A 27949-nucleotide genomic window follows, 5' to 3' on the forward strand; every position below is an offset into this window, starting at 1 on the left:
CGAAAGAAGTAAAGAAGAATGGTCTAGTCATCCCTAACTTAGAGTAGGTTCCGAACCCCTCAATGGGGACGTATACTGAGCTGATGATCATGATGATAATTCATTATATTTAGATCTATATACCCTTAAAATTGAAGTATTTAAAATTTATAAAGCAGAATACAGATATGTTTCCAGCCCACAACCTATTATAATAGGAATTGAGACTAATAGAGTATGATAGGATAAATATAGTACAATATTTCATATATTTTTTCCACTAAGGAACTACCTGCGCGACTAATATTCCCGACAACAAAGCGTACTATTTTCACTGGTGTGTTATTTGATGTAATAGTCACGTTCAGACAGTCGCGCGACTAATGTGTTAATGGAAACGAGGGTTTAATGTTCACCTCCATGCAGCCCACGTTGTCCGGTAGCTCGTGGCTGGACGACACGTGTAGGACTTGCTGGCCCGCATTTACCGGGTTCATTATCACTTTATCGCCTACCACCACATTGTCCCCTGTACAATACAATATTATTGTTACCCAGCATACTATTTTATACATTTTTTTTATGATTAACAAAAAAATTTTTCAAACACTTTCTTTTTATATACCTATACTAGGGTTCGACCGCTACTACGTGTAAATTAAGGTAGCCTTTAATATACCCGCACACATAAGCTACCTTCCTGTGAAAGACCCTTAAAAATAGGTTTAGTCGTTTCGGAGATTACCCGGAAGAAACGCGGATTTGCGGACAGACAGACCATGAATCTAAACTATTAAGATAAGTAACCAAATCAGCGGATACTGAGATTGCAAAGGTAACCTTTTTATAATTGTCCTAAACACCTTTAAAATCTAATCACTAACGATACTAAAAGCGACAAAATTAGTTCTTTGATTTAGGAATCAAGATTTTATTGTAGTAATACCAGTAGATGTGACCACAGGAAATAAGTAAAGGTGTCATTACATAAAGACTAACGGACACACTTCCTGTTGTCAGTGTGAACCGACCTTAATATTTTATATGGCAATACTCACCAGTCGAGCGCAGTTTATAAAAAGGCATTACATAAAACCACGAGCCCTCATTTCCATTTGCGTCTAGATGTACCCGCATCGCATTCTTCTCTAGCAACGCGGGCAATCTCTTGTTCACCTACAATACAATCTTAGTTATTAAATTCTCTCTTCTCGTCTCGTCTTTTTATCTCTTTTTTCAGAGAATCAGTTCTCTATTTTATATTTGTTCATACAATTTTATAATTTTATTTATTCCACTAAGTTAGTCAGACGAATTATGCAGATTGGATCACGTAATAAAATTTAGAAAACTCTTAAGCTTCGTATATCAACATTGAAGAATTTTACAAGAAATGGTGCCTTTAAAATTGGGCATAACTACGGCAGGTTATATAGTAGGTATTCATATAATCCTGCTAAATAAAAATTATTTTTCTATATTTATGTTACCACAATCAGATTCTGTTATATTTTATAGCAGGTATATGTTATAGAGTAATATACATACAGTAAGGTATTTGTTGGACTTGACGTGCAGTAGCTGTATGACGCTGCCGTACTGCACGACAGTTCCCAACAATTTCTTGTTCTCCAGATCATTCTGCTTCTTCTCTATTTCAGCGGCATGCTGGAAACGTGTCTCAATTCAAATGAAATTGCAAAGAACGTGCTTGTGAATTCTTGGTATATTATTCGAATCACAATATGGCGCGTAAATAAGTACAAGGAAATTATATATATACCAGGGGCGGTATACTTTTTTTTTAAGAGTAGGGGGAAAACGAGCTGCTGGAACACCAAGGTGGACATCTGCAATACCAGAGGGATCGCAGATGCGTTGCCGGCCTTTGAGAAGGTGATATGCTCGCTTCTTGAAAGATCCTAAGTCGTAGCGGTTTGGAAATACTTGATTAGATAAGACATCTACTACTGTATTACTCCAAAAATTCTGTTAAGACACCGTGGTTAAACACATGTTTTAACCCTTTGACCGCCTGATTGATTTTATTGACGTCAACGTGGTTACATGTTTCACCATAAATATGTACCACTACAATACTTTCGGTATAAGTACTTCATTATTTATTGTTAAAGATCGCATTTCGCAAGTCTAGTAAAATAATGATTCAATAACCATGATTTGTCGAAGATTTGCCCGGCGCGGGCGCTTGTATTACGGTATAAAATGGTTGACGTATGTTTAAGCTAAAAATGTATTCGAGACATTAAGTTTTTTATGGTCAAGCTGATCACTAACGAAACCTAAAATTTTCTTGAAATTTTAAATGTAACAGTACACAAGTATGCAGTATTTTATTAAAAAGGAAATCATTAAAAAAAGAATTCTTTAATATTTACCTGATTATTGTGAGCATTTGTACAAAATGGAACTTGAATAAATAATTATAACAACAGTAATGCATCACACTGAACGACAGAAATGGAACATTATCTTTATAATGAAGCCATTAGTTACTAAGATGAACTGTTACATCTCGACCGAACATTTTTCTATTCTCTATATTTAAAGATATTTCAGGTGAGTTAAATAAAAATATTGTGCAACGTGAATAATAGATGATAGAACATTTTTGTTATTCTGTGCCTCACTATTACGGGAGACCCTTAAAGTAGATTTCTAATATATCTACACTAAAATAGACAACATAAAGTCTCTGAGTTATACGAAAATAATCAGTTGTACACTGTTTAGTGTGTTTTACCACCACACTTGTTTTAACCCTTTGACTGCCAGTGATTGTAATAACGCGCAATAAAATGTATCACCAAAATTGCTTCTTATATAAGTGCTTTATTAAGGCGTCAAGATCACATTACGGAAGATTATGCATAATCATACTTCAATAATCATGATATCTGCTAATGTCTAATACCAACATATGAAAAGGTTTAATATATGTTTAAGTTACAATGTACTTTATGGCTAGACCCTTGGTTTATTTTGTACTTTTATCCTACATCTAGTTGAGACTATATGAAAATAGCCTGCTAGGAAACTTCTAGATGGCTTGTTAAGTGGGTTATGAATCAGTTGCGATATAGTACAGTCGGGGAATTGCAGTACAATAAAACTGCTCGTTAACATCCGCCATTTAGCAAGAATACAACCGAAAATAATACAATGTACGAATGAAATATACTCTAATAATATCCTCAAGTGATAAAAGTTTTAAATAACCAACAAGATTCTAGTTAAGTTATAATTTATCGAAATTAAGGTATTAATTATTTATTTAAGGTATTAATTATTGAAACAGTAGGATAAAAAATTTGCATATTTATCGGTAATTGAACACGTCTTTCCCTTCCAGGTCGCAGATCCAGAAGCAAACCCAAAACTAGATGGAAAGATGTTATGATAAAAGACATCAGTGAGTGCTAAATCTCAGACGAAGATGTAGAGGTCAGAGCGAAGTTGAAGAAGCTGATTAGGAAAACCGACCACACTATCTTGTGGGATACGAGTTAGGCAGATAGAGATAGTAGGAAAAGAATAAATAAAATGACATACGTCAACATAATTTATTTTAAAAGAAAATGTTATCATCAGTCTACTGATGTGTTATTTTTAACTCGCGCAACAGAGATTGATCTGCCTTATAATAAAAAGCAATAACTCGTTTAATCATAAAACACTGACTCATAAATCATAGAATAGAAAAAATATTGATAGTCTTTGAAATGGAATACCACAAACTATTTCTATTCAATGAAATAATAGCAAAATGAAGTCACTGACCTCTTTAATCCACATTTTTGTTTTGACGGTCAGTTGATTTATAGCTGTCTACTGAGATTTATATAAAGATGAAATGAGATTCATTAACGTTCAAACTTAATCTTTGATAAATACGACGGATATTTTTATTGCCAAGAAATAAAAAAACATCCTAAATATTGTCTACGACAAGGTTCACTAATTAATGTGTCTCCATCATGACAAAATCGACACAATTTTATAAATGAATTGAACTAACTGCTACTGAATTAGCGAATGTTTAAGGGGTCTGAATGTAGCGACCTAACTGACCCTTTATTCGCAATTTTATCCTCCTTGTTTTCACATCTGTTCCTTTTAATCCCGTATGTGATTTATGTTGTACTCACATGTAACCTCTTGAGCAGTCCTGTGTCGGTGTCGGCGTTGGCGTTCGCCGACTGCTTGGCGGTGTTCCAGAACTGCTTTTGCGCGGAGTATCGGTTCATGGGGCATATCTTGAACAGGCAATCTGGATAATGCAACAATTTCATAAACCACCAAGTATTTTTGCTAATAAAAAAAATTAAGAATTGTTTAAAATAATTTCATTATAAGCGTTAGGGATAAAGTTATAATCAGTATTTATTAATAACGGAACTTACCCCGGAACTTTTTGGGCGGATCAGTCAGATCGCCGGCCTCCGGGCACACAACGCATCTGTCATCTACCAACCTATAGAAAAGAACATCAAAATTAATATTACTCATTTTTGGGAGAGTTGTCTGAAATCTGAGTAGGTACCTATAAGAATCTGCAGGAGCTACAAGGCTTGAACTGGGTTGAAATGGTGTAGGACCGCAAAAGCTAGAGACTCTTGTCGGAGGCCAAAGGCTCGATTTAGGTCGAAACCGCAAGCTATGGTAGGTCAAGTCAGTTTACTTCAAGCCCTGAAACTTCCTGATAGTTCTAATTTGAAGTATTATTTAGTAGCATTGCATATATGTACTCACCCCAAAGTACTGAGAAAGCCTGAGACAGAGCCCTCCGCGAAGAGGGACACGATGTCCCCCAGGTGCAGGAAGCTGTCCCCCATGCTGCCGTCTTACGTCCACCATGCAACGACACCTGGAAACAAAATAAACATTGTAAATCAGATGTGCTATGGAAACAAAATCTAACCTTCTACCAAAACAAAAAAAAATTAAAAAATAAAAATATAGAGGAAAAAGTTAAAGATATTGTTTCAAAAACAACATATATCCCAAGGTTTAAATGGACTACTCATATCTTTTTTAGTCACAAAGTAAAGTAAAGTTGGCAATGTATACAAAAAAGAAAAACGAAAATATGCATTTCACTAAAAGTGTTTGAATCCTGAGCTAGAATAACTTCTAAGAAATATTATTTGAAGTCTACGATTTAGGTGTAACAAGACTGTATTATCAATAAACATACATTTAAACACAAACGATATTAATGTTTATTTATATGAAGGGGCAGGAGGGCCTTCATCAGAAATCATATTGTGCGAGTATAAAAGCGGGTATGTCGGCAGGTGGGTGTGAACAGATCACGAGTCCTTGTTGCAATCGCAGTTGTTTAATAAGGGTTAGGTAACCAAAAATACACAGTGGAATGAACACTGTAGTGTCTAACCAATGCGACACCAACTTAATTAAGCGCTAGATTTTAATTGTTAATTAGATGCTAAGCGATTCGTCGCAAGCGTGGTGCGCGGGCGCCGTCTCGAACAACACTGTTCAATGGCCGCCCTCACAACCATCGATAGTGACGCTTCGCTTGGCTGAAAAAGTCAACCAGTCATTTGACTTTGGCGGATACGCCGTCACGGCCGGACTGACATTCGACCGTCCTCGGGCGATTCTCTGAAACAATGAACTGCAGTTGTACCTATTCCGTTCGGCATCCTGACGGACTACTCATTACAATCCTCATATGATACTTAAGACTTAAGGCGAGCGTCTCGTAACAATTAAGTCAGATGACACCGCCTTGTCACTCCACAGCATGTAGGTTAACTGTTCACAATCGGTACTATTGGACAGGTCAATCCTTTGGTGGATGTGACCCGGACGACAATATTCGTCTTAACACAATCTGCAAGGCATCCAGAACAAGTCAGCCAACATAAAGGGCTCTGACTCGGACGACAATATTCGTCTTACCACAATCTGCAAGGCATCCAGAACAAGTCAGCCAACATAAAGGGCTCTGACTCGGACGACAATATTCGTCTTACCACAATCTGCAAGGCATCCAGAACAAGTCATCCAACATAAATGGCTCTGACTCGGACGACAATAATCGTCTTACCACAATCTGCAAGGCATCCAGGACAAGTCATCCAACATAAAGGACTCTGACTCGGACGACAATATTCGTCTTATAAAACAAAAGCACAGAGACAAGTCAATCTGATACTGACTCGGACAACATTTTTTGTCTGACCTAAACGATTGTTTGCAACGATACTCATCTGAATGCTCTCAACCACGTACACAAGAACGAACTCTATCCGTGTCGGAAGAAACTACACGACGGCTGCGCTGCGAAGAACGGTTACGAGCACGATCACGACCTCGCGTTCGATCACTACCTAATCTCGGATAACGTTTTCGACTATGCACCGAAGATCGTTCACTAATCACTATCACTAGACGTAGACGTATCCCTATTACGACCGGCACAACGCCTCCTCATGCGAGACTCGTTTGTTCGCAGAGGTGGAGTACCTTCCGACCTGCTACGCGATCTAAACCGGTTACGCATCCCGAGCAAATTTTAATTAAAAACGCAAAAGATTCGATTAACGGCCGTTTGTTTTTTTCACCCTCTTATAAAGTAATTTGGAAAGCAGATAGTGGGCTGAAAGGCCTATCCCACTTCTGATGAAGGGGCAGGAGGGCCTTCATCAGAAATCATATTGTGCGAGTATAAAAGCGGGTATGTCGGCAGGTGGGTGTGAACAGATCACGAGTCCTTGTTGCAATCGCAGTTGTTTAATAAGGGTTAGGTAACCAAAAATACACAGTGGAATGAACACTGTAGTGTCTAACCAATGCGACACCAACTTAATTAAGCGCTAGATTTTAATTGTTAATTAGATGCTAAGCGATTCGTCGCAAGCGTGGTGCGCGGGCGCCGTCTCGAACAACACTGTTCAATGGCCGCCCTCACAACCATCGATAGTGACGCTTCGCTTGGCTGAAAAAGTCAACCAGTCATTTGACTTTGGCGGATACGCCGTCATATATAAAATACACCTTCGAATGTCTTACTGAAAGACAATGATAAACAAAGTGCAACAAGGACTTCGCATTAGATTGGATTAACACACTGAACATTCAACCTAAAACATATCGACCTATCCGATTACGAGTTATATCTCTTCAAAGATCTCAATCTCTTTTCGTCGGATGGATCATGTTAGTATCTTAGTTTTTTCAGAGACAATAAAAGGGATAGCAATATGTTCTTATGTAAAGGTTTCGAGAGTTTTAACCGCGATTAAAACATAACTATCATAGCTTTAAGGTGGATTTCCACCCAGAAACAAAAAGGATAACAGCGAAAAGTAATTTGAAAAAGATGTTCACTAAGATGTGAATTTATTTGTTTTGTAATGTCTATTAAATAATTTTCAATTATTTTCTACTTTTGCGCAGAAACTTGCGTACTCAGATTCGTTTGACAGAGTCCCTTAGTGTAGATTTAATCTTCATAACGTAAATGCAATATTACAGGTGTTTGGAATAACTTCAGTGTAAACGCACCCTTATACCTTTCAAACAATCGCAATAGATGTTCAACAAAGGTATCGTTGGCGTAATGCAAAACAAACAAACTGTCCGAGCAACACCTTCCCGGAAGCCGGCGCCGAACATATCATAACCAGCCTGCTAGAAATACTGCTCATCTATTGTTTGTGGCTCGAGGTTTTTAGATACTCTGTATTATTAAAGCTATTACACACTGAATATTAACGTATCAAATATATAGATATTGTTATTATGTGTTCCGTTCGATGTCCGAAGTCCTTTATGAGAGTACATCGCTTCATTCCTTCCGGTGCGCCCCAATTCACGTCACGTGACAGCTCCGCTAGCGCCACTGCCGACACCAGCGCCTCTAGCGGACCTAACCTGCAACTCCAAAACCCGGGAGCACGCCACCAAGCCACCACCTTGTCATTGTTGCGTCGTTTTTCAAACCGAACGGTCGTCCCTAGGTTTTCAAACAAATAGTTCTTTAAAAAGTTCTTTATTACAAAGTTATAAGTTAAAAATTTTTTGAAGAAGTGCGTCACGTGATATTAGAAGAGTCTACAAGAAAACTTCGACGGTCGTGAGTATAACAGCGTTAACAGCCGGCTGTTGAACCCTCTAGCTGGCCCAGCCACTTAGGGTATTCAACTTGGCGACTTTCATCACCCTACGGGGAAAGTCGTCGTTGCCGAATGCTGCAGAACAAAGGGACGAAACGAGTAAGTTCTGATGGAGCCTCGAGACGTTTGTGCGGTTCGAAGATCCAAATGCAGCTCCAGCATTAACGATAGCGATGCTCGAACCTTGCGTGAGCTGCGGCTTCAGCTTCGCTATCTCCATACTAAAGATCATGGAGGAAATGGAAATTTTATATCGTTATCGATGTCGTTTTACATACTTATGTTGACCTTACACATTACGGAACGCTAGTTCATTGACCTATTTGAAATACTTCGATAATACTTCCATTATTTTTATGTTGCGTACGTGTCAATTTGTACATTATGAGATTACTGAAGCGTATTGTAACAATCAGGAAATCGTTGGGGCGTGTCAAACTCCGTACGAATTGCCGAATTCGAAGCCAACTACCTCGCAAATAGTTCGATATTATAGAATAGTTAGTTAAATAAATGTCATTACAAGTAAAAAAGTTCACTGTTCTCTTGGTTTTTACAGTATAATCTTAATCGAAAAGGCTATTTCGTAGTGTTTCTTTTGTTCAAACCGAAAAAGTATACACCGTCTTAGCAAAAAAATAAAAAGAAAATTACAAGGTACATGTGTAATAATCGTCTATAACGAAATTTGCAATGAACCAAGATCGTTAACATGTCATTTGTTTTTTTAAATATGTTCTACGTGCCATATGTTTCCAAGATGTTAATTTATTGAAATACATTTATTTCAAATGGATAATCCTTACCGTACTGGACGAATTTTAGTACGTCGATTACACTCAACCTTAAGTGCTACGATATACGAAGCTATAGAATAGTGTGTCAAGATACCTTTTTGGCAGTGCTCACCACGACACGCCCTCTTAGGTTCGCTACACATTTTTGTCATTGTAGCTGTTTAAACTCGTACCGCGTACGTGCTGTTCGTATTGTTAAATAGATTTCTGTCTAATGATTCATACGCCTGATACAGAGGCATAGTAATAACTTTAGCAAAGTGCGGTCAAATTATTAACCTTCATAAATAAGTTATTTGTACGTCTATGCCATGCAATTAGTCGCCACCCGGTTTAGTGTTGCTAAGAATAGCTGCATGAAAATTCCTTTAACGGCTGTCATTGGACCCCCCTTTTAGAAGTTATTATTCTAAATCGTACCAAGTGTGAAACTCAAAACAGTCGCGAATATTGACATTATCGAAAAAGAAAGAGGGGGGAGGGGCAATAAATAGGATTAGGATAAAACAAGGTGACTATAGGTTATTTGTGGTGGCTGTCTGGCGCAATCTCACCATGTAGAATCCAGAGTTTTAATAACAACCATAGTTAATTACCTTTTATTTATTAATCACCTTTAATAAATTTTTTACTAGTATTTGCCCGCGACTCCGTCCGCGCGGAATGAGAAATAGAAAACTGGGTAAAGGTTATCCTTTGTCCGTTTCCTGGTTCTAAGCCCACCAATTTTCAGTCAAATCGATTCAGCCTTTCTTGAGTTATAAATGGTGTAACTAACACGACTTTCCTTTATATATATAGATTTTTCTTTGTACTAGAAGTGATACAATCATATCAACTAGTTTTAGAACACATTTGTGTAAGAATTTAATAAAAAAAAAAAAAAAAAAAGATGGAACTATAGTCATGCCATTGTAGCTCCAATTTTATAAGTACCCGCTATTACCCGTACACTCAGTAGCAGAGAACAACAGACAAAGCGAACATTATCTTAATACTATGTTGTCAATTAATCGAGATGCAACTTTTAGTTTTATTTTGATACGAAATAGTTTGTGGTACTAAGTATTCGGGTTCCTTACAGATATGCTCGTCTATCTACAAATCTACCTCTATCTGTGTCTATCTACAAATTTATTGTCGCCTATCGATGGCTCAATATTTTCATGGCGCTAAGGTCGCGCAGACTGCACACTTCGGCTTTTAAGGTGAATATTTTAAGATCCTGTTGTAATGAACTTGTACTGTGCATTGCGGTTGTATATGGGTGACATACGTTTGTCATTGAAGCTTGACCTTCGTTTCTGCTAATCCATTACGTCACATATGTTAGCGGATGACGTGTCTGCAGTTGCACCGATGCTTTGTACATCTGTCAATTTGGCCGGTCGTCCGTTTTCGCAACCACGGTTTATGTCAACTAAAATACCTGAACGACTTCTTGATTGTGAACAAACGCAGAGTTTTACGTAACGTATGCGTATCGCTGCTTAAGCGCAAGCTCAAGCGCTTTTACACGTAAAACAAGTCAAGACTTCCAAAATGTTTGCCCGGGAAAAGATGAGATGGGATCGCTTAGCATTTGGCAATTGACCTCTTGAGCTGGCCCTGCCTCTTAGGATGTTCAATTCTGCGACTTTCATCACCCCACGGGGAAAGTTGCATTGCCAATAACTGTAGCGCGACAGACGCTTGTTTTTCCTTAAAGAAAGCATGGAAACTCATACTGCTTCCTCAAACTGGGACAGTATCCAATCCCAGACAGTAGTATTCGCAACGTTTCGGCGATTGAAAAGCTTACTTCAGGCACTAGTCAAGCCCCTCGAAGCTCCTACTGCTCCCTTAAGCTAGGACAGTATGACTGTAAGGTGTCTTAGATTGACAAGCGTACTTCTGGCACGAGTGAACTGCTTTAGATATTGTTCTGCTCCCCCAAACTGGGACAGTATTACGTTATGTATACCTTCAGAGATTGACAAGTGTAATTGCACTGGTGAACGACCTGATAGCACGTATTGCTCCCTCAAACAGGACAGTACAATTGTATAGCCTTCAGGTTTGACAAAGTATTTTCCGGTTCTAGCAAAAAGTTTTAGACATCGTACTTGTCCCTCAAAGTTGGACATTACTTCACGGCTCCTCACCGCTCACCAGACCAATAAGGCTCCGCAGAGCATGTTAAGCTTAACAACAGCAAAGCTGATGCGGGTAATAACGGTTCGCTACTTAACAAATTTTAATACAGCCGACTTATTACACTCGAATAGATGTTGTCGCGACTCTTTCAATAGATTTTGGAATACGACTTCGTCAGGAAAAGTTTTGCTTTCCCTGCTGCCATTTATACCATACTTTAACACACACTTGACAGTGACGGAAAAAATTTATATGTTGTGGCACTCCTCTGAATAGAAACCTTTCAAGCATCCGAAGAAGAAAAGATTTTCGATGGTTTGCCCTCTGGGTCAGTTTCACCGACACACTGTCATGAGCCAACCTAGCCCCTAGAAGGGCTGTAACGCTTGATAGATTCATAGATTGAACGTCGCTTTATTTTGTGATATGATCTCAGTACATATAAGGAAACATACATTTATAGGTGTTCTTATATTGATAAGATGTTTTCATTGCTTTTTAGCCGTTTCATTACCTAAAATAAGCTAACTGAAAGTGGAATGTCCTAAATCGCTTAACTTGAAATTAATTTTTTGTTCATAATACAAATTATGCTAAGTACCGACAATCTTGTAATTCCCCGTCTAACAGTTTGAATGTAGTTAGTTTATTCTACTCTTTGAACAGATTCAAAACGGGGATATAAGTCAAATCAGTTGACTTTTAAACATTGCAAAATCTTATTTTGTTCTCTCTTTTCTTTTTGTCATGTTAAGTCGTACGTAACAAAAAATTTCACGTATTAGCTTTACGCATGGCTACGTGTTCCTTAGAAAATAACGATTTTACCTCTATCACTGTTTGAGTAAGTTATTGTTTTCTCAGATAATATATTATTATAAAGACTGATTCAGGACCACTTATCTTGCTAAATATGTCGAAAGAGCTTCACAGCTTCACATGTTTATCTTGGTGTAAGTTAAATTGCATCTGATAGTACTTTGACGTTTTCTGTTTATTTATGTAATGAAAATAGTGCTGGCAACTGCATAACGGAAATTCGATGCCACGAAAATCTGCATAGAATTTCAAAGATAGCGTGAAGTCAACCAAGCCGAACTGGGCCGGGCGGTTGACTGTGGCCTAGTCGTCCCTAGTTTACGGTGGGCTCCAAGCCCGAGAATGACGATGATGCCACGAAAAGGCTAAGCATATGTGTACTACATAGCCGAGCAAAACTGGAGCAATCGCTTTTTCAATTACTTGTATCAAGATATTCTTTTTTCCGGGTTAGTAATACAAATCATCCGAACCAATTAATTGCGATTAGTGATCAAAATACCTCTAACGATCTTTTTAACGAAAAATTAAGTGCTTTTATCACATTGTTGCGTTCTTATTTCACAAGCCACCAGAAGATAACAAACAGATCTCTCATAAAGGACTTCGGACATCGAACGGAACACATAATAATGAAATTTTACCTGTTAATAAAATTTGTATTATGTTTCCTGAGATGTCCGAAGTCCAGACAAGGGCTTTCTGGTGGTTATTCCACCAAAATAATTCGGTTATGAGTCGAACAATGACAAGGTGGTGGCTTGGTGGCGTGCTCCCGGGTTTTGGAGTTGCAGGTTAGGTCCGCTAGAGGCGCTGGTGTCGGCAGTGGCGCTAGCGGAGCTGTCACGTGACGTGAATTGGGGCGCACCGGAAGGAATGAAGCGATGTACTCTCATAAAGGACTTCGGACATCTCAGGAAACATAATACAAATTTTATTAACAGGTAAAATTTCATTATTAATTAAAGTACAGTCGCCATCGTTCGCAGTGCTCCATTTTTGAGCGTCTCATACGCGTACACTTTGAAATGATATACGTTGCGAAATATTGTATTCCACACTCTGCAATAGTCAGAGGTACAGTGAACGTAACTCCTAATAGTTGTTTTTTTATTTTCATAAACATTATTAGCAGACAAATTGTTTATTTGTAAGAAAAAGGCAGAGTTTAATTTCGTTGAAAGGTGCAAGACGATTTTTCTGTAACTGCACAAAGGTGACTTAATTACGTACCGGGGAGAAGTGGAAGGAAAGAAAAAAGCCAAAATCATTGTTAAAGCAATTCATGTGAGAAAATCAATGAAAAATTAGAACATTTTGGCAACAACAGCCATAAGGCAACTGTGGTAGATGACAGATGGGAAAGATAATAAGATTTCAAACCGCTACACTCACTTACCGAACATTCACCAGACCATCTTCAGTACAACTCGACCAGTTTCATTAGTAACTTTAGTAAATCGCACACAATATAGAATGTATGCAGCAATACTTTGTACCACATACGCCTAACGTCTATGAAATTGTAACTCAACAACAACAAGATCATCAAGACACAGAAACATATTTTTCGATATTCACTTGTAACCATCTGAAAGTATTACATACTAAATTCTTTAAAATTAAACCTTATCTTAATTACTTTTAGGTTTAAAATTGTATATTCATTGTTGTTTTTCAACCCCCGCATACACGTTACCGAGATTTCGTCTGAAGTGAGCTTTTGTTTCTGTGATAAATCAGATTGTATCAGGACTTGACAAGACAATGGATGTTTTGTTCTGAATTTCAAGACTTTAATAGCAAACTGAATATTAAGATGAAGAAAACTTATAAAAATGTGAATACAGTTTAGTATATGAAAGGTTTTGATGATTATGGATGGATGCATACACTCTGTACTGTGTACATCTAAAAAAAGTTATTAAAAAGTATAAGGGGATGGATCCAATCTTCAAGAAATCTTTCCTTTAAAAGTGATTACATAAAACTCACGCCTGTTAACCAAGAGGAGGGAAGCAGTATAGTAATTTATTAGCCTTATATTACGGGTAATTTTATACTTAATAACATCGACATGGACGAATAGGAAGAATGGGATTTAATATTCAGGAAATTAAGGCCTATAAAACTTTCTGAGCCGCCCCAGATTCCTTTTCGCTCGAGTGGATGGGTCAGAGCTGATAGGATCTGGAATTATTTCATTAAAACTATAATTATGTTACAAGAAATTAAATTTTTGAAACTATTAAAACGATTTGTAGCAATATTAAATTACCATGACGCTCAAAAATAATTAAAATTCCAAAAATATAAAGATTGATAGATCCTTTAAGATATACTAGATATGCTTTACTACAGACAATATTGTCAGAAATTCTTCCCAATGTGAGGGGCAAGTTCAGGTTGCTAGTTAAAGAATAAACAATTACTAAATTTTAAACTAAATTCAACAGTATTTTAAATATGTATCTTAAGAATATATATTTATTGAGATCGACAACATGAATCTTACTCCCAGAGAACCCCGAACGTGTATGCGGTATAGCCTGAATTATAACGAACCACAAATTCTTGCGCGGCCACACTAGCGGCTATTTAGTGAGGAACATTATAAGCCACTAGATACTTTTGAGCTTGGATGGAGGGCAATCGATATAGGGTGCGTATGCCCGACCGAGCATACGGCCTCAGGCTAAACATAGCCGGGAGGGACAGCTACTGACCCGTGTGGAACCGGAGAGATGAGCCTCATCGATAGAGTAAGGTACATTATATTTAAAGCCTTGAGGGATGTGAACATAGATATATTGCTGATAAATATTGCCATCTTTTATTCCCTACTTAGCTTTTACCCGCGACTCCGTCCACGCGGAATAAAAAATAGAAAACGGGGTAAAAATTATCCTATGTCCGTTTCCTGGTTCTAAGCTACCTGCCCACCAATTTTCAGTCAAATCGATTCAGCCGTTCTTGAGTTATAAATAGTGTAACTAACACGACTTTCTTTTATATATATAGAAGATAGAAGATAGATGATACCTAAATGAAGTAGTCTTTTTCGATAATGGCAGCAATGATGTATGTCACCATGACAAGAAGTTTTCTGCCTCTAATAAAGAAGCTATGGTGAAGTCGAGTACTCAGCAAAGAGCAGTTTGCTTTGCCACAAATCAGAACTCTATCTCCGAAAAAGGAAAAGGACCGATTTTGGCTCAGAGTTAATATAAGTAACAGATGTCAAGGGAGATTTAAGACATATTTAAGGGTTCCTTCACGTCAGTAATATTGCTGACTCGGTAGGAATTCGGAAGTAAATTTGAGTTTTCTATCGATAAAAATCCAATATTCATATTAATCTAAAATTTTAATGAAAAACAGCCGCACTAAAAAAATTTGCGACCATTGTGGCAACTACAAATATTACAAAGAATTTACCTTAGGTATAAAAAAAACTAAATATTTTACTCACGTACATATCTAGTAATATTTTTAGTACTGAATGTCAGAGGGTTATTCTTTCTTATTTTGGATAACCCAGTTACCTTGTACGTTGCGTCGTACCTATTTTTGCGCTGTACAAACAAAGCATTGCTTACGCTTCGAGATTATGTTTATGGGCGTTAAATAATAATTGTTTAGAAGCAAAGGTGAGTTTCTACTGAAGCGTACTGAAAATGAGCGACTCTTTTCCTTAGAGCATATTTAGGTTTACTGGTCCTTTACTTATCACGAAAGACTATTTTTTTTTAAAACTTACGCAATATTGCTAAAAAAATCGATAATTAATAAATTAACTAGCAAATTATAATTAGTCATAATTGAATTTAAAAGAATTGAGAGCTTATTGTGTAATTGTAACATAATGTATTTACAATAATATATTGGTCATTAATCTGAGCCGTTATTGTTCATTATCTGCGAGTCAAGGACGCTTGCATTTTCCTGTACGACACGCAGTTATCGTTCACAGTACTAATCGACTGTTAGAATCCTTTAGGTGACACAGATTAGGAAATTTGCATACAATTTATGCTCAAAATTAGCAGTACAACAACTTTGAATGTAAAGTCTTCATTCAATGTACAGTCACCTTAGTTCGCTGTACTAGTGTTTTAAAAATTGCCTTGAAAATAAACTTTTATACCATTTAAAGGGTGAAATAACGTTTTCAGATGTATCACAAAATGAATAAGATATTAAATCCTAACACTTCAGTACCACTACAACTATCAACCACTATCGCCAGTACGAGAATGCTAGTTGTGAGCGTACCGTCTCTGGTTAACCTCACATGAAAAGGTGTCTGATATGAATGATGACCAGCCTTGCCACTGTTTATCCCACTTTGAACTTCAATGTCATTGTTAAAGTAATGACTTTGTTTAAAGTGTATGCAGTAAATAAAGATATTTTGACTGGAATATTTTTGAATGAAATTGTTTTCTTTGGCAATATAACAAAGACGAACTCGATTTACACCGCCTATAAAAAAACATTTTGCTATCTCTGTTTGTTTTAAAAGAAAGGGATGACGATATATTTAGTGTAAGTATTTCAACAGTGGATACTATCAGTTGGGAGTAGTAAAATTTATTTTATATAAATAATTATTCTTACACATTTTAATTTTGTGATTGTTTGCCAACCGATGCCACTAGCATTGAAATTTGATAATTTGGTCTTTTATGAAACATATATCTTCTATAGGACCAAGCTGTTCCGAAGATACCTTCTAACAAACATCCATCAATCAAAACATTCGCATTTACCTATAATATTAGTAAGAAGTAGGATTAATTTGTGAGGTTTGAATATGTTACCATGAGTAAATATACGTCATAGTAACTATGTCATTCGCGCTTCATAAAATTCAAAGACTTATTTAAAATTCCTCTTTTACTACATAAAATTCAGATATAAGAGATTTTATGTCAAGTTTGTAGAAAACTCGGATCGTACGAGCTTTTATTACGGTAGAAAGATAATTTACGAAGAGAAATTTCAGTCGCATTTCCACTATAAATATGAGATGAGAAGCTTTTAGAAGTTTCCGAGTATTACGTCATAAGCACTAACTTTACCTTTATCTTATTTTAATTTTTTGTGAACAAATTTAATATATATTATATAATGGTTACTTTTACGATAAATTACAAAACAACGTTAATATCTTATATATAAAAAAGAAAGTCGTGTTAGTTACACTATTTATAACTCAAGAACGGCTGAATCGATTTGACTGAAAATTGGTGGGCAGGTAGCTTAGAACCAGGAAACGGACATAGGATAATTTTTACCCCGTTTTCTATTTTTTATTCCGCGCGGACGGAGTCGCGGGTAAAAGCTAGTATTATATAATGGTTAGTATTACGATAAAATTTACAAAACAACGTTAATATGTTATATATCAATAGACGGGACAACAGGAGCCACACAGTTATCCACTACTTGTGACCAGTAACAAGTCTAGTTTGACACGCCCACCTATCTAGTGGCATTTTCTACTGACGTTAATTTATGACTCTACAATAAGCGATGGTGTTACAATTATGGTTTGATAATATCCCAACATATAGATAATTTATTTGCAGATACTTCTTTTCAGTCACGTAACGCCTACTGCTGGGTATAGGTGTCCAGGATACTCCCGCAACCTTGACTTGCGGTTACTTCAAATAGATATAGTACCTAAGGTAATAAGTAGTTGTGTAAAATGTGTACATTATACGATCATCTGAATATCAGATATATACACATATATTTACACACATTTGCATAACTAAACGAAGGCCTAGGTTTGTTTAGAACGTGTGATGATATACAATTTGTAATGAGATCCTTTAGTAAACACTTACAATATGACTTGATGTTCACAATCATTTCATTATCTAATATATAAAATTCTCGTGTCAGTTTTCGTCACCGTAATCCTCCGAAACGGCTTAACCGATTCTCATGAAATTTTGTGAGCATATTCAGTAGGTCTGAGAATCCAGCTAGTTTTTATATATATTTTTACTTTGACAGATTGTTACTTATTCTGAGATTTAGAACCTTTAATAACGAACGTCTGTTTCCATGAAAAATTACCAATAATTTTGACAGAAATGGCAACATAAGTCATCTAATATATTATTACACTAGCTGTCGTCCGCGACTCCGTCCGGAATAAAAAAAACTTAATAAGTAGCCTATGTGTTTTCCAGACTATGTTCTACATGTATGCCAAATTTCAACGAGATCCATGAAGCCGTTCTGGAGACACCTTCAAACAAAAATCCATCCATCCATCTAAACATTCGCATTTATAATATTAGTAAGATTTAGTAAATTCTTACTCATTTTCTTTTACATATTAATTGGATCATAACATTTTGCTGTCTCTATTTTTTCAAAGGAAATGAGTGGGAAAACAATATGATATCATACAAGTATTTTAATCAATGGAAACGCAGTCACAGATTTGTAAAAACTTTGTCTTCAGCATCAAAATCTGTGTCAAAAGAATTCTTTGACCTTGACAACAACCAGAGACGCCGAGAATCCTGGCTGTAAGCGACGTGCCTGAACATCTGATGTTTTTGAGATCGTAAACATGTACAAATATACAAAATATGTTTTGGGCCATTAAAAGCGCGAATAATGTCCAATATTATATGAGAAAAAAGTTAATATAAGTAAAAAATTAGGTACCTATAAAAGACTAATCTACTGTAAAAACACTCTATTGATGGCCATTTAGTCTACTGATTTTTTCAAATAAGGCACATATGAGGTCAGCTGCTAATTACTCTGGAGAGCCAGTATTATATAATTTTACGGGCTGTTTAATTAAAAAAAAAATCATTGAATATTATGTGCTGGGATAAATGGCAAATCAATGACACGCGAAACAATATTTTCAGCACGTTGATCAAAAAAAAAATTATGCACTACGAAAAAAGTATGAAGTAGGTAGGTCCCTACGTCAACTTAATTAATGTGTAAAACACAAATTTTACAGTAGAGCGCATTAAACATTCAAACTTGTGTAACACATTTAATGACAAGCAAACGGTACGGAATGTTCCCAAAAATTAATTGATGGCACGTCTGACCTAATTAAACATTTCCTTAGAAAAGCAAGTTGATATATAAAGATTCGGTATCCCTGTTATAGTGGTTTTCATCCGCTTTCGTAATAGTCATGGCCTACAATAAACGAAGTAAAAAATGACTCAATAATGCACACATGTGTTAGCCGTTATACAAACAGACGGACACTAAACGCTGGTTGAAAGAATAAAATATTTGATATTCCTTTCCATACACATAATGACATAGAAAAAGTAATCAAAATTTCATAACTAATACAAAAAGACTTCCATCATCTGCTAATTAAAACTGGATTTATCGTGAGTTTCTGAGACTAGAATCCCCATTTAAAAAGATAATTAGAGGGATTACGATATGTTTTATGCAGAGATTATGGTCTCAGAAAAGTTAATTAATTAAAAGTTAATTATTTTAGTTATAAGTTTATTCTAACCTTTAAAAATATGAATATCATATAGTCGATGACCTTTATTTTTTTATCCTTTGGGTCAATTGACGCTTACAATGCAATTAGGTTGAAAACATGATCATAGCAGCATATGTACCTACATGCATGCTAAATCATGACTTTTATGGTAAGTTTATTGTACGACATTCAATCTAAGTGGGAAGGAAATTTAATTCTTTGACTGTACCTAATTAAGGTTCAACAATTCTTGGTAACAGAATACATAATATCAAAAGCAAACAATGGACAACACTTGACCGTTGAAATCGCACACCCTTTGTTACTTACACGCTTCTTCTAGCCTCATTGTTCTTTTTTTTAATTAAAAAATTAAAAAAAAAGCTGTTTCATCAGTATTTGAACAGCAAGGTTATTAAATAGACTTGATAATTTTTAACATAAATGTAAAATTCCCACGTCCGAAAAGCCTTAAAAAAATTAAGAAAAAATGGAATCGAAAAAAAAAGTTAAACCGCACAAATTGAAGAATCAGAAATGGGTCGAGTATCATTTGTCAAAGTTCAACTGCACCAACGCATTGATTGGTTCCTATTGTGAAATAAAAACGTAGTTTTGGCAAAAATCAGTGCGAAAAAAATTACAAAAAATAATAAGAGGTATTGAAAATATTTTTGGACGGTTATCTCGATTCTGGAAACAAAAGAATCGGTATTCGTTTGAATATTAAACCGTACAAAAATATCAACGACAGCGTACATCTATACCTATATATAAAAGAAAGTCGTGTTAGTTACACTATTTATAACTCAAGAACGACTGAATCGATTTGACTGAAAATTGGTGGGCAGGTAGCTTAGAACCAGAAAACGGACATAGGATAATTTTTACCCCGTTTTCCATTTTTATTCCGCGCGGACGGAGTCGCGGGTAAAAGCTAGTATTATATAAATCCATTATGAAACAGAGATTTTAATCTCAGAAACTCATGGACATATCTTATATATAAAATTCTCGTGTCACAATGTTCGTTCCCGTACTCCTCCGAAACGGCTTGACCGATTCTCATGAAATTTTGTGAGCATATTCAGTAGGTCTGAGAACCGGCCAACATCTATTTTTCATAGCCCTATTAAGTTTTTTTAAATGCGCGGACGGAGTCGCGGGCGACAGCTAGTTTATAATATAAAACTTACTTACCTATTTAATTGTCTATTAAATTTTGATCTACCTTATGAAAGTCGACTAAGGCCGGATGGCTTTCTGGCGACTTGTGAAAGCCAATTGTCATATTACTTTGTTTTTTAAAGCCACTATCATAATGTATCATGAAGGACGGGTTATATTGTCATAAAATTCAATGTTACCTAAGTGGGTTACCTTAATTGATTACGTAGGTAATAATACAAACCTCGTCAACTTCCTCTGCTGATAAAGCAGGTAAATATGACAATACAATCGTTTTTTTGCGAAAAGAATTTATTTTACAGCAAATGTACGGTGACCATGAAAATTAAATTGTTTAAACTTTCGTGAGACATAATAATGGTGACGGTCTGGTGACGGCACCGACTAGTGTCGGACCCGTCGGGGGTCCATGTTCAGAGTGTTTATTTTGAGAACTTCATGGTCGCGTCGCGTCTCGCACTGTCTTCTAGTCGGTGCCGTCACCAGACGATCATACGTAAATTAAGCCATTCTTAATTAGTTTATAATTGACCATGAAAACATTATTATTATTATTTTATTTTACATTTAAAATACTATTACTGTTATGCTCTTAGAACATTTAATGTGAAATTATATAAATCCAATAAATCCTATTTTATTTAATAAATTTTCGCATTTTTCGCAATATTGTTGTTATAGTTGAGATGTAATTTTGGATATTTGCTATCGCGTGACTCCAGAACGGTAAGACGGATCAAGATGAAATTCGCAACACAAATATGTTGCAATCTGGAATAGCGCATAGGCAATTGTGTGTGTGTTTTTTTAAATTCCATGCGGACTGACAACTAGTCATAAAACATTGTGTGTAATTGCAAAACTATAAATACTGAAGAAGTTTTCGCTTTCATATATTTTTCTGCTTTATTTGTAGTGTGACCATGGCACTGAGAAAATGGAATAAAAATGATAATGCGCTGTTTACTAACCCTATTAGGGTTTTTTTACAAGGTGTATATTTGTACTAAAAATCCAGAGGGCATCGTAATAACGACGGATTTTTGTTTTTTTTTTAATCTATTGTCTTAACCAATTTCATTAATGAATTTATTTAAAACTACATCATTAATATAGTGTCCACAGAAAAAACGCTGAAGTGTCATCCTACAGCACTCAAGAGACCATTGCGAGCAATAGCTAGTTAAGCCAATTACGATGCGTCGCTGTGAGGCTGCCATAACACGACGCTTGAACCACGTAACGTTTGTACCAAGAATTGACAAAGTACTATAACGCCTGTCATGTAATGAGTAGATGCAGGAAATATGCGTCTCCAAAAGATAGATAATTTTCACCTTGTGATTATCACACGACTTGCGATTCTGCATCTTACATGTGCATCTATTTTTGAACAAACCAAAGCTTACCACGACCCCATACAACGTAGTAATTAAACAAACGAAGGTAACTTAGGTCAGGTACGCTAAGGTGTTTTACAGAAGACATTCTCTAATGGTCTAGGTGGATGATAATAGAAAAGTTGAAGTTAAGAAACAGGAGTCCACCGGAACCACGAAGATTTGAATTTTCGTATGTTTGTAAATGGCTAGTAGTTATTATTCCAGAGCCAAACTATCCAAAGATAGTCGTCCAATAACTATAGTTTCAATGAGTGTTTTTTATGAACTATAAATCTATATATATAAAAGAAAGTCGTGTTAGTTACACTATTTATAACTCAAGAACGGCTGAATCGATTTGACTGAAAATTGGTGGGCAGGTAGCTTAGAACCAGGAATAGGACATAGGATAATTTTTACCCCGTTTTCTATTTTTCATTCCGCGCGGACGGAGTCGCGGGTAAAAGCTAGTATACCATACAAGTTAAAGTTTCCCAAGACAATAAACAAAAAGCATTTGACCTATGATCTCATGTCTCACAATAATTACGTATTTAAGGTATTAGTACGATCGTGCTGCAAAATTTAAATAACTAGAAAGCGTACTTTGTGATACAAATGTATGCAGACCTCAAGGGATCTCGTTAGCGCCCATAGCAATAAATTAGTGCGAGCTAACATTTGCCTACCGCCCGGTGTGCGTTAGGGTTGCCTCGCTTGAATAAAACAAAAAATGACAATTTCAAATCATTTTGCAAGAGTTTATTCCGATAGAAAAGCCGTTTAGTGTTTTTTTTTATATCATAAGGTGGCAAACAAGTAAGCGGTCACCTGAATCCGCCTAAATAGCGAAGCGACCGTTGCCCATAGACATCCGCAATTGCAGACGCGTTGCCTACCTTTAATCGATAGAGGGGAGGACGCACAGAAAGCGGATATATCCTCTTCCTATGTGTCCCATCCTCCGTCAAATCCACTTCTCCTTCCCATCCTTTCCTTATAAGAAAAGGGAGGCAAAGGGAACGTGGACTAAGATTAAGCCTCCGGCACGGCACCACACTCATCAGACGTAACGCGGAATTGCTTCCACTTCACGCCAGTCTTCTGTGTGGTCGTGGTATTTCACCGGGCGACCCGGCCCATTCGTGTACTCAACAAATATTGTTGTTGCGGGATCTACCACTGTTTAACGTTAACTTGTCGCGATTGTGTTTTAGTTGACTTTTAAAATATCACGAAACGAAATTAAATTTAAAAAATATCGCCAAATATAATTCTAACGAAGGTAATACAAAAATTGATAGATATCTCACGGGAACGAACTCGTTAGAGGCAATGGAAACAATTAATTAGAGCGAACAGTGCGCGCGCGCATACGTTCATTAGACCAATTAGGATCCGGCAATCGGACGCGGCGAGATTGAACCGTAATCATTGTGCGCACATTTGGCCAATGTTTGACAAATTGCGCACACGAACATACGTGAGCTAAGATAAATATACTATTTTTGTAACTTATTTTATGTTATAAGATGGTAAAGATAATTACCTCATGAAATCTAACGGTCTTTTTCAAATAGTAAGGTGTTATGTTATAAAGGGGGAAAGATTTGATTGTTTATTTGTTTTGGCTCCAAAACTAATGAAACAATAAAAAAAAAATACAGTTGGAAAGCTACACTATCATGGAATGACATAGACCATATTTGTTACTAGATTTTTTAAATCCGCTTGGATGGATTATGTACAAATAATCAGGTGTTAACTATAAATTCTATGTTTATAAACTTCTAGAATTATAATTTTATTTATGTTTAAAGTGGGAAGTTGAATTTTAAATTATTTAGATCAGGGATCCCCAAACTATTTTAGACAAGTGACTCCCTTTTCCAAAATGAACCGTTACCACACACCCTCCATGGCCAAATTACCTACTTTTAAGATCAATTATTACTTATTCATTCTGACTAAGGTCAATAGAAGGAGACAGAGTGAGAATTAGCAGTGCTTTAAGTTCAATATTGACCCCTTGGGAATCCCCAATTTAAATCATTGGATGTTGTTAATATTACTTTAATGTTAGGAATGCATAGTTTCTCATTAAATGTAAATAATTGCAGTATGGTGATAAAAAAAACTATTTGGCCTACCAAAACAAGCATTGAAACAAATGTACATAATGATTTTCTATATATATAAAATACTGGTACTAGATCAGCTCGCTAGTTCTGGTTCAGTTATCAAGTTTCCAAGGTAAATATCACATGTTAAGCAATACTTTACAAATCATGTGTGACAAATAGTGATTTTACTGAAAATGCTGATTGATGGCTTACTATGGGTTTATACCGCTGAAGCAAACATATGGAAACATATAATGTATGCAATGAAAGAAATTACAACTGTTAAAAGATCACATAAGAGATGTAATTCTATATGTTGGATAATTTGAATCATTATCTCTCTTCAAAGACAATAAAATATATGACAATATGTTTTGTATACAAATCTTTTAGCAGTGGGAATGCAATATTTAAAACAAAATGGCTGAAATATATATGTGAATTCGACCACTGTTAAAATTAAAATTGTTAGCTCTGTTGACTTTATCCATCAACACTTTACCAATGCTGTAATTTTAAAATATTATGTTCATTTCAGTCAAGGTAATTTGTAAAATTTAACTCATGTATTATAAAAGAGGGTACTAGTATAAATATGTTTAAGGTGCATAGTTAAAATAGTTATGTCTCTCTTTAACATTCCATTTTCAAAAAATATAACAGTTTTAAAGTTACGTCTTAAAAATGTGGTTATTCATGATGTAATTGGAATGTATTGATTTTTTATAAATAGTGATTATTTAAGTCTGTTAATATTATTTGCTAAGTTGAAGGTCACATTATTTCTTGCAAGTTGACAAGTCAGGTTGGGGATTAAAAACTTTAACTGCCTACATGTTATGTGTTTAATTAAAGATTAAATATTATTAAATAGTAAAAAAACTAGCCTTATTTTATTCTATGGTGTCTGTTTCATATTGCTTAGAATAATTGCGATGATAAATATAGAGAAGTACATTTTTTTAACTATTTTGTTTACCATGACTACACAAAAGACTAGCTGTTAATTAATCTGTTTTAGTTATAATATTCTTAAGGTTCCAATAAGATTCCATGAACTAAAACAAACTTTAAACCTCGTAAACCGGTCTACGTTACAAACTTAAAACACTTGATTGAAACTTATTATCAATGTCAAAAATAAATACCTTTTCAATTGATTACTAATAAGATTTTTTATTTTAAAACATCAACAAAACTCTGCTTATTGACTTTAAAATTATTACAACAACAAGAAATTTAAACATTCAAACATATTCTAATAAGAATAATGTAATAGTTTTTTAGTAACACCGTCTGACATGATCAAGTGAATAAACAGTCAACTTACCCTTATCATACACCTCGAGCACACAAATGAAGATAACACATAATCACAAAAATGTCAACATATGATAATTAAAGGGATTTTAACACTAAAACATGAATTACATATAAACTTTGACTTGCAATGACACACGACAATTCATACGCGATGGAATCACTTTCGAACTCCCGGTAGGGTACCTCCGTGTCGTGTCGAACCTAGGCGCGCCACTGCACTGTGATACCATTACACAACTTTATTTACCCGTAATTTGCGTCTCATATAATTTTAATATTATTAATTTTAACACGGAAAAAAGAAAAATGTGTAGTGTAAAATCTGGAGCTGTTCTAAGTCAAATTTTTAATAATATTCGATATTTTACGAAACTAAATCATAAGAAAAATAACATTTTCTATTTCAAAATTGAATGTTATGAATTATTACTGACGAGTAACATAGTAAAAATTATTTGTATTTATTTAGTTAGTCTTTAAAATACACTACTACCAAAAATATTCCTTACATTGCAATGATGTTTTTTAAAATAGCAATACTACTAGTCTACCCTTGTCAGAATCTTCTGGCGGGGAGTAAGTAATAGTTCAAGCAAGTTAAAAATATTTAAATTTAAAATTTTATATTTCCATCTTAAATCTTTGAGTTTGCGGCGTCCTAACCCTAACCAAATAATTTGTTTGTCAAATTAAAGAAGGAAAAAGAAGAAAATTTAACAACGTAAATGATATGGCGATTCGGATTATTGTTAATGCAACTTTCAACAATTAAGAGTAGGAAAGTAAGCGAAATAAAGCACGCCACTTTCTGATTAATTCATTCGATATACAATATGCCTAGGCAAATGACAAACGTTCACGGTCCGTATGACAATTATTGTAATCTATACATTTGACCTTGAACATCTTATCTTACAGCTGTTTTGATATAAGACGTTTTTTCACAACAGTTTTGAGCAAAGTGAATGATTTCGATGATTTAGTTGTATAATAACTGGAATAATTTAACGAGTATTTAGCTATGTCTTCCAACAAAGTGGCTATAGTGACCGGTGCAAATAAAGGATTAGGTTTTGCTTTGGTAAAAGAATTGTGTGATAAACTTGATGGAATAGTTTACTTGACTTCGCGAGATGAAAAGAGAGGTATCGAAGCTACCGAAAAAATGAAACAGTTGGGTTATTATGCTAAATATCATCAATTAGATGTAGGAAATACGGACAGTGTGGTAAAATTAACGTCTTCCATTTGTAAAGAAGAACAAATAGTCGACATATTAATTAATAATGCTGGTATACTATTTCTTAAAGATGCCAAGGAATCAAAATACGTTCAAGCTGAACAGACAATACTCATAAACTTTACAGCCTTAGTTAATTTTACTGAAGCAATGTTACCATTTATTGCGGATGGCGGGAAAATTGTAAACATATCCAGTTCTTCGGGACATTTATCGCGAATACCGTCTGAACAACTAAGAGCAAAGATAAGTTCACCAAATTTAACTTTAAAAGAATTACAAAGTCTAATGAACGATTATTTAGAAGCTGTAAAAGTAAACAAGGATATTGAAGATGGTTGGGGCGACTCGCCTTATGTTGTTTCGAAGGTTGGCGTAAATGCCTATACATTTTTGCTGAACAGGAGACTGGCTAATAGAGGTAAAAAGTATTTTTTAAATTAAAGAAAAATCTAACATTTTAATGTTATAGGTGTTAAAACATGGTCATTATATGTTCGGACTAGAAATATAAACGCATCCTTCAAGAAACATTTGTACTGAATAAAGTATTGAAGTGAAAAACATTCTTCAGCATTTTTTGTTGCCATTTAAAAAAAAAATTACAGCCATAATCTTTCAGTAACGTTACACAAGTGTTAGTCACAGTGAAAAACCAACGTAAAAATATCGTTGCTTATTACGCCTACTTTAACAATAATTCAAAATTAAGTCATATATTTTCAAACATTGTGTTCTTGTTAGTTTTTAATCTGTTTAATTTTCAGGTATCAAAGTAGATTGCGTGCATCCTGGCTACGTAATATCAGACATGACGCGAGGTTCTGGAAACGTATCGCCAGAAGAAGCTGCCAAAGTTGTGGTCAAAGTGGCGTTAGACTCGGAGAACGGTGGTCGATATTTCTGGCACAATGGTGATGTGGTCCCGTGGGATGGATCCGATCCTAGAGGTTATATTGATGGCAGGAAGTGATGTATTATAAACTGAAAGGCACATTATTGACAATTGTAACGAAAATTATTCCTATCATATTTTCTTAGTTGAAATTAATAAAACTATGTTTTAGTAATTATACTTTTTGTTCTATAGATTTTTGTTTGGTCATAAAGGTTGTTGTAGGATAGGGGTTTTGGGAGGAAATCACTATTTCAGTTTCAGTCTCCACGAAATGTACGAGGTTCATTAAAAGAATGGATAATAATTCCTCAATTTTAATGATGTTCATTGATAATGGCTCAATAAGGTACAAAATGGAACCGCGTTATTGGCATTTCATTTATATATAGAAA

General features: G+C 35.4%; 2 protein-coding genes across 2 annotated transcripts in view; one reads left to right on the top strand and one right to left on the bottom strand.

Annotated features, from left to right (window-relative positions):
- The window catches only part of LOC106719904 (inositol 1,4,5-trisphosphate receptor), a 37705-nt gene extending 32843 nt beyond the window's left edge, over window positions 1–4862 (bottom strand). Inside the window, exons 1-6 of the mRNA XM_045683721.1 lie at window positions 4753–4862; window positions 4404–4474; window positions 4149–4270; window positions 1528–1647; window positions 1038–1155; window positions 396–508 (exon numbers count right to left, since the gene is read on the bottom strand). Coding sequence (XP_045539677.1) covers window positions 396–508; window positions 1038–1155; window positions 1528–1647; window positions 4149–4270; window positions 4404–4474; window positions 4753–4835 — 627 coding nt within the window. The 5' untranslated portion in view covers window positions 4836–4862. The remainder of the gene's footprint in view (window positions 1–395; window positions 509–1037; window positions 1156–1527; window positions 1648–4148; window positions 4271–4403; window positions 4475–4752) is intronic.
- A 21412-nt stretch (window positions 4863–26274) lies between these two features.
- On the top strand, window positions 26275–27678 carry LOC106719988 (carbonyl reductase [NADPH] 1). Its single transcript, XM_045683722.1, has 2 exons — window positions 26275–27080; window positions 27427–27678. Exons 1-2 carry the CDS (start codon window positions 26441–26443, stop codon window positions 27630–27632), a joined length of 846 nt encoding a protein of 281 aa, XP_045539678.1. The 5' UTR covers window positions 26275–26440; the 3' UTR covers window positions 27633–27678.
- Window positions 27679–27949: the final 271 nt, after the last annotated feature.

Source organism: Papilio machaon, chromosome 23, assembly GCF_912999745.1.
Source record: "Papilio machaon chromosome 23, ilPapMach1.1, whole genome shotgun sequence".
NCBI classification, from domain to species: domain Eukaryota; kingdom Metazoa; phylum Arthropoda; class Insecta; order Lepidoptera; family Papilionidae; genus Papilio; species Papilio machaon.

Excerpts from the sequence above, each read along its gene's own strand:
- LOC106719988 (XM_045683722.1), top strand. The coding sequence starts at position 26,441 with ATGTCTTCCAACAAAGTGGCTATAGTGACCGGTGCAAATAAAGGATTA. Across the intron at positions 27,081-27,426 it reads CAGGAGACTGGCTAATAGAG|GTATCAAAGTAGATTGCGTG; the intron begins GTAAAAAGTATT and ends TTTAATTTTCAG.